The 19,305-nt window shown below is 36.4% G+C and overlaps 1 protein-coding gene across 3 annotated transcripts in view; it reads right to left on the bottom strand.

The window, feature by feature from the left end:
* Nucleotides 1–19,305, bottom strand: part of amot (angiomotin) — a 123,699-nt gene that overhangs the window by 50,073 nt on the left and 54,321 nt on the right. The window contains exon 1 of one of the 3 annotated variants that reach the window (XM_039766404.1): nt 18,418–18,475. The exons of the other annotated variants lie outside the window; for them this stretch is intronic. Within the exon in view, the coding sequence (XP_039622338.1) occupies nt 18,418–18,420 (3 nt within the window). The 5' untranslated portion in view covers nt 18,421–18,475. Of the gene's footprint in view, nt 1–18,417; nt 18,476–19,305 lie in introns of those variants that run through there. 3 annotated transcript variants of the gene reach the window in all.

The following is a 19,305-nucleotide window of genomic DNA, read 5'->3' as shown; positions in this document are numbered from 1 at the left end:
CTGGGATTTTCACGCACAACCATTTCTAGGGTTTACAAAGAATGATGTGAAAAGGGAAAAACATCCAGCATGCGGCAGTTCTGTGGGCGAAAATGCCTTGTTGATGCTAGAGGTCAGAGGAGAATGGGCCGAATGATTCAAGCTGATAGAAGAGCAACTTTGACTGAAATAACCACTCCTTACAACCGAGGTATGCAGCAAAGCATTTGTGTAGCCACAATACGCACAACCTTGAGGCGGATGGGCTACAACAGCAGAAGACCCCACCGGGTACCACTCATCTCCACTACAAATAGGAAAAAGAGGCTACAATTTGCACGAGCTCACCAAAATTGGACAGTTGAAGACTGGAAAAATGTTGCCTGGTCTGATGAGTCTCGATTTCTGTTCAGACATTCAAATGGTAGAGTCAGAATTTGGCGTAAACAGAATGAGAACATGGATCCATCATGCCTTGTTACCACTGTGCAGGCTGGAGGTGGCGGTGTAATGGTGTGGGGGATGTTTTCTTGGCACACTTTAGGCCCCTTAGTGCCAATTGGGCATCGTTTAAATGCCACAGGCTACCTGAGCATTGTTTCTGACCATGTCCATCCCTTCATGACCACCATGTACTCATCCTCTGATGGCTACTTCCAGCAGGATAATGCACCATGTCACAAAGCTTGAGTCATTTCAAATTGGTTTCTTGAACATGACAATGAGTTCAATGTACTAAAATGGCCCCCACAGTCACCAGATCTCAACCTAATAGAGCATCTTTGGGATGTGGTGGAGCGGGAGCTTCATGCCCTGGATGTGCATCCCACAAATCTCCATCAACTGCAAGATGCTATCCTATCAATATGGGCCAACATTTCTAAAGAATGCTTTCAGCACCTTGTTGAATCAATGCCACATAGAATTAAGGCAGTTCTGAAGGCGAAAGGGGGTCAAACACGGTATTAGTATGGTGTTCCTAATAATCCTTTAGGTGAGTGTATATATAAATTAATATATATATATATATATATATATATATATATATATATACATATATACACACACATACACACACAATTAATTAATATATATATATATATATATACACACACACACACAAATTCACCTATATATATATATATATATATATATATATATATATATATATATATATAAATATAAATATTATATGATTTGGATAGGAATATAATATAGTACAAGGGTGTTGTACTGTGATAGCCATTATGGATGTGGTGAGAAGTTAAGCAAAATTACACCTTTTATTGGCTAACTAAAAAGATTACAATATGTAAGCATTCAAGGCAATTCAGGCTCCTTCTTCATGCAAGATAGATAGGAATATAAGTAACATTCTGGTTAAATTTGCAGATGGCAAATAATCTGGAATATAATCTAGAATCTGTTGAATCATTACAGAGGGCTTTGGACAGCATACTGGCTTGGGCAGATTTGTGGCAAAAGAAATGTAATGTCAGTAAATATAAAGTATTACAAACAGGAAGTAAAAATGTTAGATTTGAATATGCAGTAGGAGGTCTGAAAACAACTTCGGAATTGTAGTAGACTCATCACTATCAACTGTCAGACAGTGTTCAGAAGCCAGTAAAAAGGCTAACAGAATGGTAGGTTATATCGCACCCTGATGTTAGAGTACAAGGAGGTTATTATCAAGCTTTATAACTCACTGGTGAGGCCTCATCTGGAGTACTGTGTGCAGCTTTGGTCTCCAGGCTATAAAAAGAACATAGCAGTTCTAGAACTGGTCCAGAGAATAGCGACTAGACTCATTCCAGTGCTACAGAGGACGAATTATAAGGAAGGATTAAAAAAGCTGAGCCTTCTCAGTTTAAGCAAAAGGAGATCAAGAAAATACATCACTGAAGTGTTTAAAATTATGAAGCAAATTAGTATAGTGGATTGAGATTGTTAAACCAGAACACAGGGACACAGTTGGAGACATGTTTTGGGTAAACTTCACACAAACATAAGGAAGTTTTTCTTTACACATAGACACATGGAATAAGCTACCAAGTAGTGTGGTAGACAGTAAGACTTTAGGGACTTTCAGAACTAGACTTGATGCTTTCTTTAGAAAAATTAGGTGCCTACGACTGGTGAGCTTTGTTGGGCTGAATGGCCTGTTCTTGTCTATACTGTTTGAATGTTCTAAATTCAGTCTTTTGGAGCTGTGAAATTACAACTCATTTTCAAAAGCACACAAATTAATTTCAAACAGAATAATATTTACATTTATTGTATCTTTGCCTTGTGATGAACTAGCACCCAGTGACCCTTGTCTGGATTAATGACATGACATTTAACTTTGTTACATTTCTGTAATTGTATACCAAATATGTTTACATTTGTTCTTAAAACTGAGAAACTGACATCACAATTTTTGCTTCCCTTATTTTAAAAATTAACAAAATATAAATCACTGACCAGACATTTATCATGATTAACATGGGTGTTTCATACTCTACATGAAATGTAATAGAAAGTGTATATACTGTACATCACATACATTTTAATAAACTCATTCTTTTACATTTGTATTGTAAATAATCTTTAATTTCATTAGAAAGTTATTTTCTTATTTTTTTAAATAAACAAGAACAGAGTAACCCATATTCATTCTGCAAATGATAACCACATCTAATCCTACAAGAAATGAAAATTAACTCAATTTGAAGGAATGATCCTAAAATGGCACGATCATAAATACAAATACAGAAAAGTATACTCAACAAAGTACATGCCGTCTACTAACAATGCAAATGTGCTTACGATGATAAGAGTTTTGAGATGACAAACATATAACCAGGCCATAAGACTGGTAAATAATGTAAATCTAAAAGAACTGAAACCAAAATACATGTATATCGCAATATATTTTTTACAACACAAAATTTTAACTTTGTCAGCATATATTTAAGAAAGGCATGTAAGAAAACACAAACACTTGGAACAGGGAGCTTGCAGCTACCTGATACTGGAAGATTTATTTATAGATCAATTTCTTATTTGCCTAGTTACCTGGCATTACCCAAGTAAGAAAGTGGAAAGGAAGAAAGTAATTATAAATTATACACTACCAAACTTTACTACCTTCAAGCCTGATGCATTAAAAAGCTCTGTATTCAGTGTTCTTGGGTATTTTTAGTGGTTCCTCAAATTGTAATAACTTGTGAAAATATGCCACTGCATAGTGTCGCTTTGGACTATAATAAAATTAGTGAAGGAATAGCATATTTATAAAAAGAGTCAAATATAATAGATGGGAATCAAGACAGATTTCTTTGTTGAAAGGCAAGCAGGTTAAGTATATAGCACACAGCTATCACAACTTTAATGAAACTGTTTCTCCATTAATACATCACATTAGTCATTTCACACAACAAACAGGCTAATTGAAAACTCCAGTTCTTTTTCCCCCGACTTTGCCCAGGTATTATTTCCAGACACTGCCATAAATTTAAAGTGGGAAAAATCTTTGTGTTTAAATCAGAGACCCTAATTTGCTAAAGACTTGAGTCAGCTGTCCATCCATTTGACCACCCACTCCAACCCAAGTAGGAACAACACCAGCCTATTGGGGTTTAGATTAGGCCGAAAGTTGTATTTCAGAAATATAACTTATGATAAGTAGTGTCTTTGTGCTAAATTTGGAGTCTGTAGCTTGAAAAACCAAGCTGTGCATAAAGAACAAACAGATTGATCTTTATAAATAGAGATACACACTTCTAAAATAATAGTTTATCTTAGCTACTTTAAACACCAGAGGGCATCCTGGAGTTTAAACATCCTGAGCTCACCTAAGCTCACTGATGTAATCTGCAGAAAGCACATATGCCTTTCCTACATTCTTTACATTTCACTCTGCACCCTTACTATAAAGTTACGTACCACAAAATGGGGATTCTGGCATAAACTAAAATTGATAATAGTTTAACACCATGCTAAGGGTTGGGATTTTCATGAATCAACAGACAACTAACAAAATAAATCAGTACCATAATAAAAGTTTATAGAACCTATTGTTTCAAATTATATGAAGAAGCCCCACTAATCTGAAATATAACCAAAAACCTCTGAACCACACAGTCAGCACAACAATCATGTTTTACTGTTTTAATATCAACCATGCATCTCCCACTGGGCATTTTGTATGATAATCCAATTTAATGACTACTGGATTTCATGCTCTTTATAAAGCTTGTAGATATGTTAAAATGATTGCTTTTTAAGCTTGTGTAAGGATTTCCTTAGGAATAAATTTAGCGTCTCTGTATTTTTCCCCCGTTTGTAATGTTCAGTCATTAAAGGAAAAATGAGTTGCACAATGGATTTGTGTTGGCTTTTCCATGAAACATTCAGCAAAGTCAAATGTGAATTAACCTTTAAATAACAATTCCTCATTTTTCTAATTTACTTATAGTACAATGCACTCTACAACAACCATTTTTGATATAGCCATACAGTCAGGGGAATACTCTTAAAATATTCCTTAAATCAAAACAGAAGTTCCTGGATAAAGTATTATTGAAACACTAAAACAAATACTTACTGAAAAAGGTCTGGTCAGGGAAGAATTTATTATTAAAAACACAATACACCCTAAAATTTTTAGTCAGTTTCTTCATTGTTAACCTGACTTACAACAGTGTTTAATAAAGTATCTATCTATCTATCTATCTAAAGAAAGATACTTCTGATACCAAACTGGCCTCTCCTTGTTTGTGAGCACGTGTGAATAAGCACTGTGAGGGGCTGGGTTCCTGTCCCTTGCCCATGGCTGTTTTATGGCTACACTTTGAGCTACCAGTATAAGCTCTCCTGGCTTCCCCCACTGTGCATTGAATTAATGGTTTTTGGAGATGGATGGAGGTTATCAGACCCTATAGTGGGCTGGTACTCACCAGTACAAAGTACCAACATCACTTGTTTGCAGTTGTGTACCACCAGACATTGGTGCATACCAGTAGTGTTTGAATGTAAAGGCTTACAACATGCATATCCATGAAAATCTCCTATGACTCTCATTATATCATGGGGCTCAAAACTCCAAAGAGTCTCTCCCCACCCCAGCCCTCCATCTGAAGACTGATAAATAGTAGCATTCAAATTCCCACTCTCCACTCTCCAATTGAATGAATCAGTCAGTACTATATATCCTTTTTAGGCAATGGATATTATATTTTAGACTTACATATATATGTTTGTGTAGATCAAGAAATAAAATGTGTGCAACTAATTTGCCAGAATCGGTTTTTAGGTGAAAGAGTCTCACCTATTTTTTCTGCTTTATATGCAAATAAATGCATGTACAAGACAAGCAAACCTAAACTTGATTTATTCTACCCACATTCAGGCATTGTGTTATCATTACTGAAACAATTCTTTAGTCTCTGGAGAGGTGGAAATAGCTGTTGTTCTTTCATCATTTACAATGTAAACCTATCCGTCCATTTTTCATAGACATGTAATCCTATTTATGTCACAGGGGAGGCAAAGTCTACTCTGGCAGGAACTTGTGCTGAATAGCAGGACACACACAAACACATCCTGTCAAATGCAGAATTACAATGGGTCACATTAGGGTCACCAATCAAGCAGACAACATTTTTGTGGAATACTGTACTTGGATGTTGCTCAGTAATGAAGTGTAGTGTTGCGTTTAGACTTTCCAGTCAACATGGTTGCAAGGTGACTGCATTCATAAGCTGTCCATACTTTAAGTAAGCCTCCTTTTTAACTGTCATTTTATCATTTAAACTTGCTCATGAAACTGAAACTACTACACAAAGTGGTGCATAAGTCACAAGCACCACATACAACCGTTTCCATATTTTCTCCAGTTGTGAACTGGAAGGGACTTGCTCAGTGATACAAGGAAAGGGCATGCTGGGAAGTAAATCGACAAGGTTGTGCTCTAGTTCAACAGGCTAATAAATAAGACAAAAGCAAGAAAGATAGAATTTAAGGTACAAAAATGGCAACTGACATGCCAGAAAAGATCAATAACAAGGTGGCTTTTGTTATCCTCGGCTGTTGCCTGCAGCACTTAAGAGCTCTTTCTTCTTTCAGGGTTCCTACTCTTGCTCTTATAGTTCTAATATGGATGAATAGGTATTCCATTTTTCAAAAGATATCAGTACATAAAAAACTTTAAACCATTATGAATTAAACAATCTAAAACACAGGGTACATTCCATGTTTATAATTCCTTCAAAAAATGCACTTATGATTAACATGGGTGTTAAACTCACTCGCTGTTAGCACCAACCAACACATGTATAAAGGGGTCATTACTGTCACAAGTGAAATTCTTACTTGTGTGTGTTAATAAACAGGCAACACCTCACATGCGCTACAGGATGTATTTTTCCAGTACATATGAACGTTATTACTATATGGCGTTATTTCAGTGCCACTATTCTGAGCGCACGTAAAAAAATATTGCAAGTGCAAGTGTTGCATTTTGAGGAGAAATTTATTTTGAGCGTACAAAAGCTGAATTTGAGTGAACAAAATTCATTGCTGCGTGCAAAAAATGTATTTCAGTGTTTGCACTTATCCATATACACACACACACAATAGCACCCCCTCTCGCTCAGTTTTTTCATTTGCGCTTGCTGCAATGTGTTGCTTGCGCTCACAAAATTCTCTGCTGCAAGCGCTCAACTCTCTGTACACCGTTATAAGTGTGCCACAAAACCAACCAATCACAGACTTGGTTTCAAAAATTCTGATTGGCTCTTACGGTCTCCAATCAGCTCGCTAGCTGCTGCATTCCGGAAACAGTCCGAAATGTAGCTAAATCCAGCTAAACTCAATTAAACCCCAATTTGCGGATAATATCTTTAATTATTTTATTTTAAAATATATTATTTGTTAAGACTATCGTTGGTGTAGTATAATGTAGTTGCATTATACAACCATGCCAACTGACTGTTTCCGGAATGCAGCAGCTAGCGAGCTGATTGGAGACCGTAAGAGCCAATCAGAATTTTTGAAACCAAGTCTGTGATTGGTTGGTTTTGTGGCACACTTATAACGGTGTACAGAGAGTTGAGCGCTCGCAGCAGAGAATGTTGTGAGCGCAAGCAACACATTGCGAGCAAGCGCAAATGAAAAAACTGAGCGAGAGGGGGTGCTATTGTGTGTGTGTATATGGATAAGCGCAAACACTGAAATACATTTTTTGCACGCAGCAATGAATTTTGTTCACTCAAATTCAGCTTTTGTACGCTCAAAATAAATTTCTCTTCAAAATGCAACACTTGCACTTGCAATCTTTTTTTACGTGCGCTCAATAATTTTTTACATGTGCTCAGAATAGTGGCACTTAAATAACGCCATATTACTATTCAAGACTACTCAAGCAAACATTTGGGGTTTGCCGACATAACTGTTTTGCAGCAGGTTTGTAATATGTGAGGAAATGCAAATTGAAAAATTCACTTTTGATGCAACACATTACCACTGCTTACTTGTAATGTAAAAAAAAGAAAAGAATGAATACAATGAACTACATCTTGCATAGAGCTGTTCTTGCTGGGAAACACATGTTGACTTTCCTTAAAATAGGAAAAGGGAAATGGAAAAGTAACTGTGAGAGTCAATCTTGAATAGATCATGCTAAAATTCACATACGGATTTTCTTAATTTGAATTGAATACAAGTTTCACATAGTTACTTAGATAATGGTATAACCTTTTACCTTTTGTAAGCTAACATAGAATATGACTTTCTTTGTTATTTCTGTAATAACAGAGTGGTAATTAGCCAGCTAGGAAATGCAGGTTGTCTCTCTGCTAGGAACACGGGTTGTTAGATTAGCTTTCAAAGAGAACAATGACATACAGTTTTCTGACCATTTTATAAATATATCAACATTGAAAAGTATGATGACCATCTATAGAGAGAAATGAAATAAAATATATAAGTCTTAAACTGAACTTTCTTTTTTGTAGTATCAGTTTTTCTCTTCCCTTTATGTGATCTGGTTTTTGCCTTGGTTTTTAATAAACATTTAAAACTAAGATACCTGGACTGTGGAATTACTTGAATATGCATCACACTATTGCCTGAATCATTCCATAAAGTAAGCTGAAGCTGCAGAATTTTGAAAACGTTTGACAAACACAGCTATCCTATTAGTCAGAAAACTACCATCAGAAGACTTAACCAGAAATTACCATTGGTGATGAAAAAAAGAACTGAGCTTAAAAAGGTAATACACTCTTCTTTTTTTGCTCATGCATAATCAGAACAGAACACAACATTTGAGTTTAAGCGACTGTGATAGAATATGAAGATACTGCAGATGATTGTTTCTGTCATTGACTAAAATAAAAAGTTTGACATGCGTTTGCTGGTGAAATGTCAGAAGAATGTCTCAGGTGTGACATAGCTGCTGTTAAGATGCTATTTGTCTTGAAACACTGTCAGTTACGCGCATAATCTTAAGATGTCTGAACAAAGTCTCAAGAAAAAAAAATTAAGAGAAGTGACTGTAGCATGGGCTTGAATGTTGATCAGCTGAATGTGCTTAAGGATCATATAAAGAAATTTCACGATCATCTTTCTGCACTTATGATTGAAAATGAAAACCTTGAAAGAGACCCCACAAATTTCTCCACAATTGTGAAGTTGTTTTTAATGGACTTTCGTAATAGGCATGGAATGAAAGGACATTACTCTTACTGAAAAAAGAAAAAACAAAGTCAATGGTTTGCATCCAAATTGAAAACTTTAAAAAAATTTAATGCATGAACATCACCTTGGCTTCATGCAACGAGGAAAACTCTGCTGCGATCCCAGATTCAGTTAACGGACAGTTAGGGAATCAAATTAGCAAGTTACAGTTACGAGATTGGGATCTCCCAGAAAACAGTATTAAGTACACACTTGAACAAATACACTGTTTGCCATCACAACCAACTTCACAGCATCTGCACCTTTACTATTCAGTCACACATGAACTGAGAGAACTCCAAAAGGTACTAATGCCTAACACAGGCAATGATGCACTTAGTGACAGAAACAATCTGCACTGGTTCATGCAGAAGCAAACAAAAAGTAGGAACGTAATTGCAGAATTGTTATTTCAACAACAACAAAAAAAAAAAATACAAGCCCCATGTACAACGTACAGAAGTGCCACCCTCTGACATACATACCTTTCAAAATCAAGATACATTTCACTGTGAAAGAAGTTACTTCAAACATATGGTTTTGGGCTGAAAATTGTAAATGCATATAAGAAAACAGCACTGCATTGGCTTCAGATTAAATAATAAGATGCAGAAGCACTTTGTGATTATGCAGGGTTCTTTGCTGGCTTAGATGCTGCAGCGTCTGACATCGAGTATAAGAGTGAATTTTGGCAAAAGAGCAAAAGAGATGTGTTTTGACTATACAACCACTTGTCAAGGGGCTTCTCTTAATGAATTATCACTAAAAGGTCATCACCTAACACACACACTCACTGGTGTTCTTACAAGATTTAGAGAGGAGCCAGGGGCACTAATGGCAAACATTAAAAGTCCCAGATAAAGACATTGGTCTTCTCCAGTGTTTGTGGTGGCCTCAAGGTCATGTAAGTAAGGACTTGGAAGAATTTAAAATGACAGTACATCTTTTTGGTGCTACTTCTTCACCCAGATGTGCTTCCTATGCATTGCATACAATAACTGAACACGCAATAGAAAATAGTTCATAAGAAAACAGTTAATACCTTGCGTCAACTTCACAATTTCTACGTTGATGGCTGCTTGAAGTCAGTTTCAAAAGAAGAACAAGCAATTAAAACTTAGGGTAGATCTCCAAGTCACATGTTTCAGATGGGGTAGTGAATAACAACAGAGTAGCTTTATTTTCTATTCCAAAAGAAGATAGAGCTCTTAAACAAAAGGGTTTAGACTTAAGCCACAATTTCCTCCCAATAGAAAGTGCCCTGGGCATCCACTAGTGTACAGAAGTTAAAAGTTTCAAATTCCAGATATGGTACAAGATAAGCCCACTACAATGCATGGTATTCTATCTGTCGCCAGTTTAGTACATTGCCCCCTAGGTTTACCACCATTTATACTGTATGAAAAGCTTATCATAAGATAATTGTGCAAAGAGAAATATAGATGGGATTAAGAAGTGGAAGTCAAGCACATTCAGAAAAAAATGCATGGATTACTTACATTATAGTTTACTACTAACTTAAGTAGATGCATCACTTTGGAACCATAAAGTCTACACAAATTCAACATTTTGTGGATGCCAGTGAAGATGGATAAAACATTGTCACATATCTTCTTTTGGCAAACAAAACAAAAATATTGTTCACTCTTAATGGGAAAATCAAGAGTGGTACCAGTGAAGCATATCATAATTCCTAGACTAGAGCTAACAGCAGCTGTTGCAACTGTCAAAATGCACAACATGCTAAAAAGTGAACTTCAAATACCCCTACAAGAGTCTGCATTTTGGACTGATAGAATCCAAGTGCTAAAATAACATTTCAAATGAAAACACTCTATTCAGGTGCTTTGACACCAACAGAGTCACAGTGATAAGAGATCATTCACAACCTGAAAGTAAGTCACACATCTGCTCTAAGTCCAGAAGATCAAGCATCAAGAAACCTGATCATAGAAAGCTTCATCAAAAGCAAAACATGGACACAAGGTCCAAGTTTCTTATTGAAGCCAGAACATGAGTGGCCAAACTCACTGCACTTAAAAGATGAAAGAAAGACATTTCAGCTTGAAATCATTCAATCTGAAAGTTAACCAGATAAACAACAAATTCTTATCACAGAATATAGGGAAACGTACAAACTGACAACCAAACCCAATCACTTCAGAAGACTTGGCTAAAGCTGAAACAGAGCTTATCTGCTTCAGTCAACAGCAAGAACATCTGTAAAAATTAATGACTTTACAGAAAACTGCCTGTGCAAAAAATGATAGAGGGAAATAAAAAGGTGAAGCTTGGCTCTCCAATAGTGTAGTGGGTAGGATTATGTCTTTTGCATCACATGAATACTTTTGTCCTCGCTTAAACAGTTTACTTTGTGTTTTGCTTTTAAAGCTGTGTACACATTCTGTGCAGGCTGGAACATTACTCACTGAAGATACTGTATATATGCCGTATATATCAAAATGTCCAGCTCAAAACCACCAGCTCAGTTCTGATATAAGCCACATACTCTATGTTCCCAGGTAATATTCTGACAAATTTCCTAAAGCCATCATAGTACATTTGTTTCATACACTGGAGAAAAGACCCACTAAAACTTACACAAGGAGTATCTGTATTTCTTAAATGAAATAAAGGCTTAATAGGTATGGCAAAAACTGGTATCAGGTTATAATATAATTCTTGGTTAAACGAAAGAGAAACACTGTACACATGAACCACAAAGACGATCCCCTCACTTCTGAAACCAAACTTACCATATTGATACAGCTCTCTCTCTTACTGAACTTAGTTACTGTATTAGCCAGATCAGTGCAGAGGAGCGAACTTTTCCATCTAGAATACATAAGCATACTAGAATAGGGCAGCATGTCCAAAAATTCATGTCGCGTTATAATTAAATATTTTAACAGCTTCTGTAGACACTGGAGTAATGTGTTTGTATATAATTTTCAGAATGAAACATTTTTTAAAAAACATACTGCTGATTGATTTGTGCAAACAGCTATCTGAACTCAATGCTTACTAATGATCTGCAAGTCAAATAGATTCATCAGCAGGGATTTACTTCTTTTGTAAAAGTACAGATTCTTCTCTTTCAGCCACTTGCTCAGTCATGTTGCTGCCACCATCCCTAAGCATACGTACCATAAGACAAGACTTCTTCTTGTCCTACCTTACTGTTTGCATCAACTCATCATTAGAGTTGAACTACACAGTAGTTGGAGCAAGTTTCTTAAAGGAGGTGGTTCACACACAACACCTAGATCACAGACATATCCATACACAAAGACATAACCTTTAAGACATGAAAACACTGACAGAAAAATCATATTTTCTGCTTTTTTCCATGCACAGATTTATACAGTTTGTATTAATTTTAAATGTTTTCACAAGTTTTGCACTCATTTTTTTTTAATCCATACCAAAGAACTTCATCCACTACAGTAAATCAGACAAACCAGTATACCATGCACTCCTAAAGTATACTACAAAAAAAGTTACTTTTGCACCTTTATTAAATGTAATATTGCTTAGCCTCCTTAAATGCTCTCCTGATACACAGTGAGATAGCTGGAAAGGATCATAATGTGCGCATTCAAAAAATTCTTTCATTTAGTCTATAATTCTTTCTTGCTACTGAGGCAGCACTACATCAGAACGGCTGTGGTCTCCTCGTTCAGTGAATGCTACATCATCGTCCACTGTGATTTTCTGACATAAAAAAATACATTTTTTTCTTTTATTTCACATTGGCACAATATTTGAATTTTTCTTTTGTCAAGAGGAACACAGTCTTGGATCTGAGCCTGGATCCTTGGTTTGCCCCCATCATCCCATCAGTAGCTCTTGCTAAGACACTAGTAACACTACAATTACACGATTAAAAATCAAAAAGTAGACTCGTTTTTTGGCTACGATTGTGCATGATGGCCTTTGTAAAAGATATTGGTTGAAAAGGCTGCCATGTTTGACCTCAGATCTATTCTTAAGAATTTGCTTTTTCTCTGTTTAAGGATACCTTTATTATATTTTATCTGCTTTGTGTAACTTAACCTCATGCTGTTTTTCATAATTGTTTTTTCCAATTATGGATTTAAACACATCGTTTTATTCCTTTCCCCTATCTTGTCTCTTGTTCATCTGGATTTGATGCATACTTTGGTGAGAGCTGCCTGCCACTCATAAGGCGGCATTCATCTACTTGTAACCCTCGTGGCTCAGTCTCTACATAATGAAAGCTGTTGTTGGAAACTTGGGCTTAGCAAGTGACCACCTCTGAATGTTCAGTCAGTCTGTGCATACTGTACCTGGCATTACTTAACCCTGCCATCCCCTAGTCTATAGAGGGTTGTACACAAAGCTGCTGGCTACAATTATAATTAAGATTCTACTCATATAATGAGAAATCTCTGTCACAGACAAGCAAAAAAAAAGTTTGCAGTTTCCAGGAACTGGGCTGCCTTTCAGGCATATGCAGTTATTACGAAAGAAAATGCTGTTACAGAGCAGAAATTATATTATAGTGAGTACAGTACTCATTTACAGCCTAGTAAAGACACTGATGACAATGAATCATTAAACAGAAATGTAAGACTGGGTGATGAAGTAATGCATGCCAAGCAGACAAAGACAATTTTCAATCTTTTAATGTCACATGAGTTAAGAAAAAAATTTCTAACTTGTTTCTGATTTTAAAATGAAATGAAATTTAAATTTTCCTTCATGTAAGCAAGCACATCAATTCCTCTGATGCAGTACATTTCACAGCTGAGCAAGTTGGAGTGACACACAGACCCAGATAGTGTCTTTTTTTCTCCACCTAAAACAAACTGTCACACATTTCTAGTAGTCGGGTGAAACCTATGACGGTGTGGAAAAAAAATACAAATTTTATGTTTGAAGATATTTAGAGCAATTATTACGGAAGATCAATGGCTGGTTGCAAAAGAGAGTACGGCCACAAGCAGTGACTCACAGAAAAAGCAATAAAAAAATGTCCTGATAAATACTAGGCCTTAAAGTATCTTGAGTCCATGTTTTATATGAACTATAAACTATTTCATTTCAATAGCCAAGTTGTTGGATATATAACATTCAAATTAAATTTACATAACAATGTAATAGTGGATGACAAATAAAACATTTTAAAATTACTGAACAGTTACACAGAGTTCCGATTTAAAGAAAAAGATGCTTCACAAAATGGATGTAAGGAAAGGAATAGTGTCTGTGAGTTTTCTTCTCTCAGGCATAATCTGTGCAATTCTTCTTCTTCTTCTTCTTTCGGCTGCTCCCATCAGGGGTTGCCACAGCGGATCGTCCAAAATTGTTGTCCACATATTGATTTGGCAAAATTTTACACCATAATCTGTGGTATTAAAAGGAAAAAAAAATAAAAATGGAAAAATGCTAAACAAAGTCATAAAAACGGAGTAAAGTAAAACTCGTATGCGAATATAAAACTTATTGCCTTCAAATCTTAGTGTTGTGCACTGCTCCGTTAAAAACATAATTCTTTCTGGATTTACACTGACATTTACCAAATTACCACATTCCAACAAAATCAACTACTGTAGTGTGATCCCGGCGAGAGATTCTTGCCACAACAATCTCTTCAGTATCACAATATCAACATTTGATTTTTGCCCAACAACCTTAAAAACACGACAAAAAAAGGCAACTCAAAATGCAGAGCAGGGCAGTATTTGGTAGTAGTTGTTCAAGAAACTCATTCAATAGTGGAAATAAAATTACAAATGAATGCACAAAAAATATTGAAAAAGCAAAAGAAAATCAAAACTATTTTATTTAATGTACCCTTGTATATTTTCCTTCAGTTTGATGTAAATCACTTCCTTGCATAAACATGCAAGTCTTCATTCAACTGAATGAGCCTCAGAGAGCACATACTGTAAGGTCGCCTATATGAGTAGATAAAGGCGCACAACACGGCAATACTGTATGCTCAACATTTTACACTTGATGTAATCATTCTGACATCATAATTATGCAATGGCAAGAAGAAATACAACACACACAGTATCAGTACAAATTCTTATGAAAAAGCATCGCATACTGTACAATAATGAGAAGTACAGTTATGAAGAAATGGTTATTCTACCACATCACAAAACAATGCCCATGTGTTTAGATCTCTGTTCTTTAACTTGCTATACTAAATTAATTTCACAAACTAAATTCTTACTTTTCCAATGGAGTAAGTGCTTGACATGGTGTCACAGCTTAGGGTTATATGAAAACACGCCAACATTTTCAAATGTTTACCTTCAATTTGCAATACCTGTGATAGAAAAAGCAATACAAAATAGTTCCATTTTGCTGCCCATTTCAGATCTTTTCCGTTACAAACATTAAAAGCAACAATAACTTTCACTGTTTCCCAAAGATGGAGAGCAAATATTGAAAGCAATTTTATTTGCATTAAACTATTCACATTAGGTTATTTATTTACAATAAGTTATTAACATTAAAGTAACTCAAAAGTCTAAGTCCTCGTGAAATTCTTTCTTGAAATGCACACAGGAATGCATTTGCCAGATTTGAAACAAGGCTTAACGTAGTAGAGGATATTTAAAATAGAATTACTGATTGAAACAAGATAATTTTTATCAATATTATTTGACGCTGATGTATATGGCAAAAGTAGATTACATTTATTTAATGCTTCCCACCTACATATTTCAATCTCCTACGACTGTAAGAGTGAATGCTACTGTTGAAGTATAATTCAAGTGTATCTATAAACAATTCTTATACGAAAGTAAGAGCCGACATTTGATTGTGAGAAAATGGTTACTTATTTTACTTCACACTAATTTAGTCTTCGAGTTACTCCAGCCAAACTAGGCAATACAGTTATATTAGCTTTTATGCAATTTTAAATTGTTAGTTTGTATCATATTAAAACAGACAGATTTTCCTACCCCACTGCTCTGCTCTTTGATCAACAGCTGCCCTAGAAACAATTTTTAAACACTTCTTCAGTCTCCAAAAAGTATCATTCAGTTTCTGGTTCACAATTGAATCTAAGGTCCTCAATTTGCTGTTGTTTTATGGTAAAACTGTACGCATCCATTGCAGCAAACAAAATGGATTCCTTTCTCATTACTAATAGTTGTAAATAATATTTATGATTTTCTTTGTATTAGCCTTAAAATTGCCATGTTAAAGAGCATCTTCAATGTCATCAAAGCAGATGAAACAACCTTAACCAACAAGCATCTTTAGGAGGCTGCTGGCTAAACTCAATTTCTATAATAAAGGCATGAAGTTACCTGTATTATATTTTGCTGAATCTGTAAATGGTGAAAAAAATGACCCTGTTAAGTTTAACCCTGTACGTTTTTATTTAACTGTATATATTCAAACTAGTTAACCACCTTATTAAAAAATTAAGTAATAAATTATTAGGAACACAACTCAATAAACACCAAGCACAAACAGCATGGTTGATCCTGCAGGGTGGTAAAGCCAGCACAATGTCAGATGTGATTAGAAAAAGGTGTTGTTCTTCTACTTTCGGCTGCTCCCGTTAGGGGTCGCCACAGCGGATCATCTTCTTCCATATCTTTCTGTCCTCTGCATCTTGTTCTGCTACACCCATCACCTGCATGTCCTCTCTCACCACATCCAAAAACCTTCGCTTAGGCCTTCCTCTTTTCCTCTTCCCTGGCAGCTGTATCCTTAGCATCCTTCTCCCAATATACCCAGCATCTCTCCTCTGCACATGTCCAAACCAATGCAATCTCACCTCTCTGACTTTGTCTCCCAACCGTCTGACTTGAGCTGACCCTCTAATGTACTCATTTCTAATCCTATCCATCCACTTGCACCCAGTGCAAATCTTAGCACCTTTAACTCTTCCAACCTCAATCTCTGTCTCCTGCTTTCTGGTCAGCGCCACCATCTCCAACCCATATAACATAGCTGGTCTCACTACCGTCCTGTAGACCTTCCCTTTCACTCTTGCTGATACCCGTCTGTCACAAATTACTCCGGACACTCTTCTCCACCCATTCCACCCTGCCAGCACACTCTTTCATGTCTCTTCCACAATCCCCATTACTCTGTACTGTTGATCCCAAGTATTTACACTCATCCAGCTTCGCCAAATCTACTCCCTGCATCCTCACCATTTCACCGACCTTCCTCTCATTTACACACATGTATTCTGTCTTGTTCCTATTGATCTTCATTCCTCTTTTCTCTAGAGCATATCTCCACCTCTCCAGGGTCTCCTCAACCTGCTCCCTACTATCGCTACAGATCACAATGTCATCAGCAAACATCATAGTCCACGGGGAATTCTGTGTAATCTCATCTGTCAACCTGTCCATCACCATTGCAAATAAGAAAGGACTCATAGCCGATCCCTGATGTAATCCCACCTCCACGTTGAATGCATCCGTCGCTCCTACCGCAGACCTCATCACTGTCACACTTCCCTCTTCTTGAGGCACCCTGTCCTATGCTTTCGCCAGGTCCACAAAGATGCAATGCAACTACTTCTGGCCTTCTCTAAACTTCTCCATCAACATCCTCACAGCAAACATTGCATCTGTGGTGCTCTTTCTTGCCATGAAACCATCCTGCTGCTCACTAATCATCATCTCACTTCTTAACCTAGCTTCCACTACTCTTTCCCATAACTTCATGCTGTGGCTCTTTAATTTTATTTCCCAGTAGTTCCTGCAGTCCTGCACATCCCCCTTATTCTTAAATATCGGCACCAGTACACTTCTTCTCCACTCCTCAGGCATCCTCTCACTTTCCAAGATTCCATTAAACAATCTGATTAAAAACTCCACTGCCATCTCTCCTAAACACCTTCATGCTTCCATAGGTATGTCATCTGGACCATCGGCCTTTCCATTTTTCATCCTCTTCATAGCTGTCCTTACTTCCTCCTTGCTAATCCGTTGCACTTCCTGATTCAATATCTCCACATCATCCAACCTCTTCTCTCTCTCATTCTCTTCATTCATCAGCCTCTAAAAGTACTCTTTCCATCTGCTCAACACACTCTCCTCGCTTGTGAGTACAAATTTAAAATCAAAACACAGACAACACTGGCTTGTTAAAACTGAAATTAAAACTGCCAAATGCACTACTAACTATTCAAGTTACATCCACAGAACAACAACTGAAACCTCCTGCAGATGGGCAGGAACAGTATGTCGAAGTTGCACAGACTAGCAGACAAAAACAGTGCTGCACTCTGTTATGTTTATCATGTTCATGTAGTAGACTTAAAACTTGAACCTTTTGAGACTTCCCCAACATACACTAAACTCTTGTTCAGCAATTAATGCTTTTCCTTTCTAAGTCTTCTGTGAAATGTAATAAAAATTTCGAGTGACTGCACAATTCAATAATTATGCTGTTGCCGTACACTCTTATGAGGCTGCAGTGCAGTTTGTAATACTTTCTTAACAAATTACAAACCAGGTAAACCAATATAAACTATAGAACAAAAAACTTCATAAAAACATTCCTAGCACTGCCACCTTAAACAGTCTTTGTCATGTAGTATTTGATGCGTAAACAAACAAATACAAAGTCCATTAGATAGACACTTTGCTCAATAAACCGTGTAACACCATCATAAAGTTTATAAGCACAACCCTCCTTCAAATAGTCCACCTTGAATCATTCACATAAACAACAAAATCGTACTTCAGTACAACTCACCATAATGAAACGCTGGCAAGCACAATGCAGTGTGCAGCTTCTGTCTTATAAACAGAACAGGAACTTTCTGCGTAGAAAACTTGATTTGATGATTAACGTCTTCAGGGATGGCTTATGGACAGGTGAGCTGGACTGCTGCCAGTTTCCCTTCACACCCTCATGCCGAAGCAATAAAGTCATTGTTTACACTGCCAAGTTCCCGCTTTTTGATGTCTGGTTAAACAAGAACTCCAAAGGCTGCTTGTGCTTACCAAATTATGAAAAACTTAATAGTTTGAAAATTATATTTGGCAGAGCTCCACACTTCAACACCAGTTTTTAAAACTGGAGCCTCTGTGAACAATGAGTATTTTTTTTTTAAACCTTTTACACATTTTTAACAATGTGCCCCTTTTCAGACATAAGCAGCATGTTGCACTGCCTTGGAGGAGCACAGGAGTGTAAAACCCAAGAAGGTTATTGTATAGTAATCCCACAGCAAAGTATGAAAGTATGTTTCGAGGTAATAAAAAAAAGAGTTTTACAAACTGAAAAAGGAAACGAGATACCGTTGATGATAATCATAAAGGTTTCAATAATATGGCCTTTGACTAGAGTAGTACCTTACTCGCGAGAGAATGAAAAGAGAATGAAAAATGAATGGTCGGAGCAATGAGTCAGGAGCCACCATGTGTGGACAAATAAAATCTGAATGGCTTTATACATTTGTGTATGACATCACTACTGTCACTTGAAAAATAGTTGAAAACAACAACAATGAAAAATGATCCTAGAATAATGTGCAGATTGACAGCAAATTATACCTTGAGATTTACATAAACCTTTTTTTTTAATATTAACTGAAAATAGAATGAATAAAACTATTGCAACATACAACAGTGGAAAAGT

This window comes from Polypterus senegalus, chromosome 10, assembly GCF_016835505.1.
Source record: "Polypterus senegalus isolate Bchr_013 chromosome 10, ASM1683550v1, whole genome shotgun sequence".
In the NCBI taxonomy this organism is placed as follows: Eukaryota; Metazoa; Chordata; class Cladistia; order Polypteriformes; family Polypteridae; genus Polypterus; species Polypterus senegalus.
Note: the sequence above shows the minus strand (reverse complement) of the source record. Positions and strands in the feature narration are given on the sequence as shown.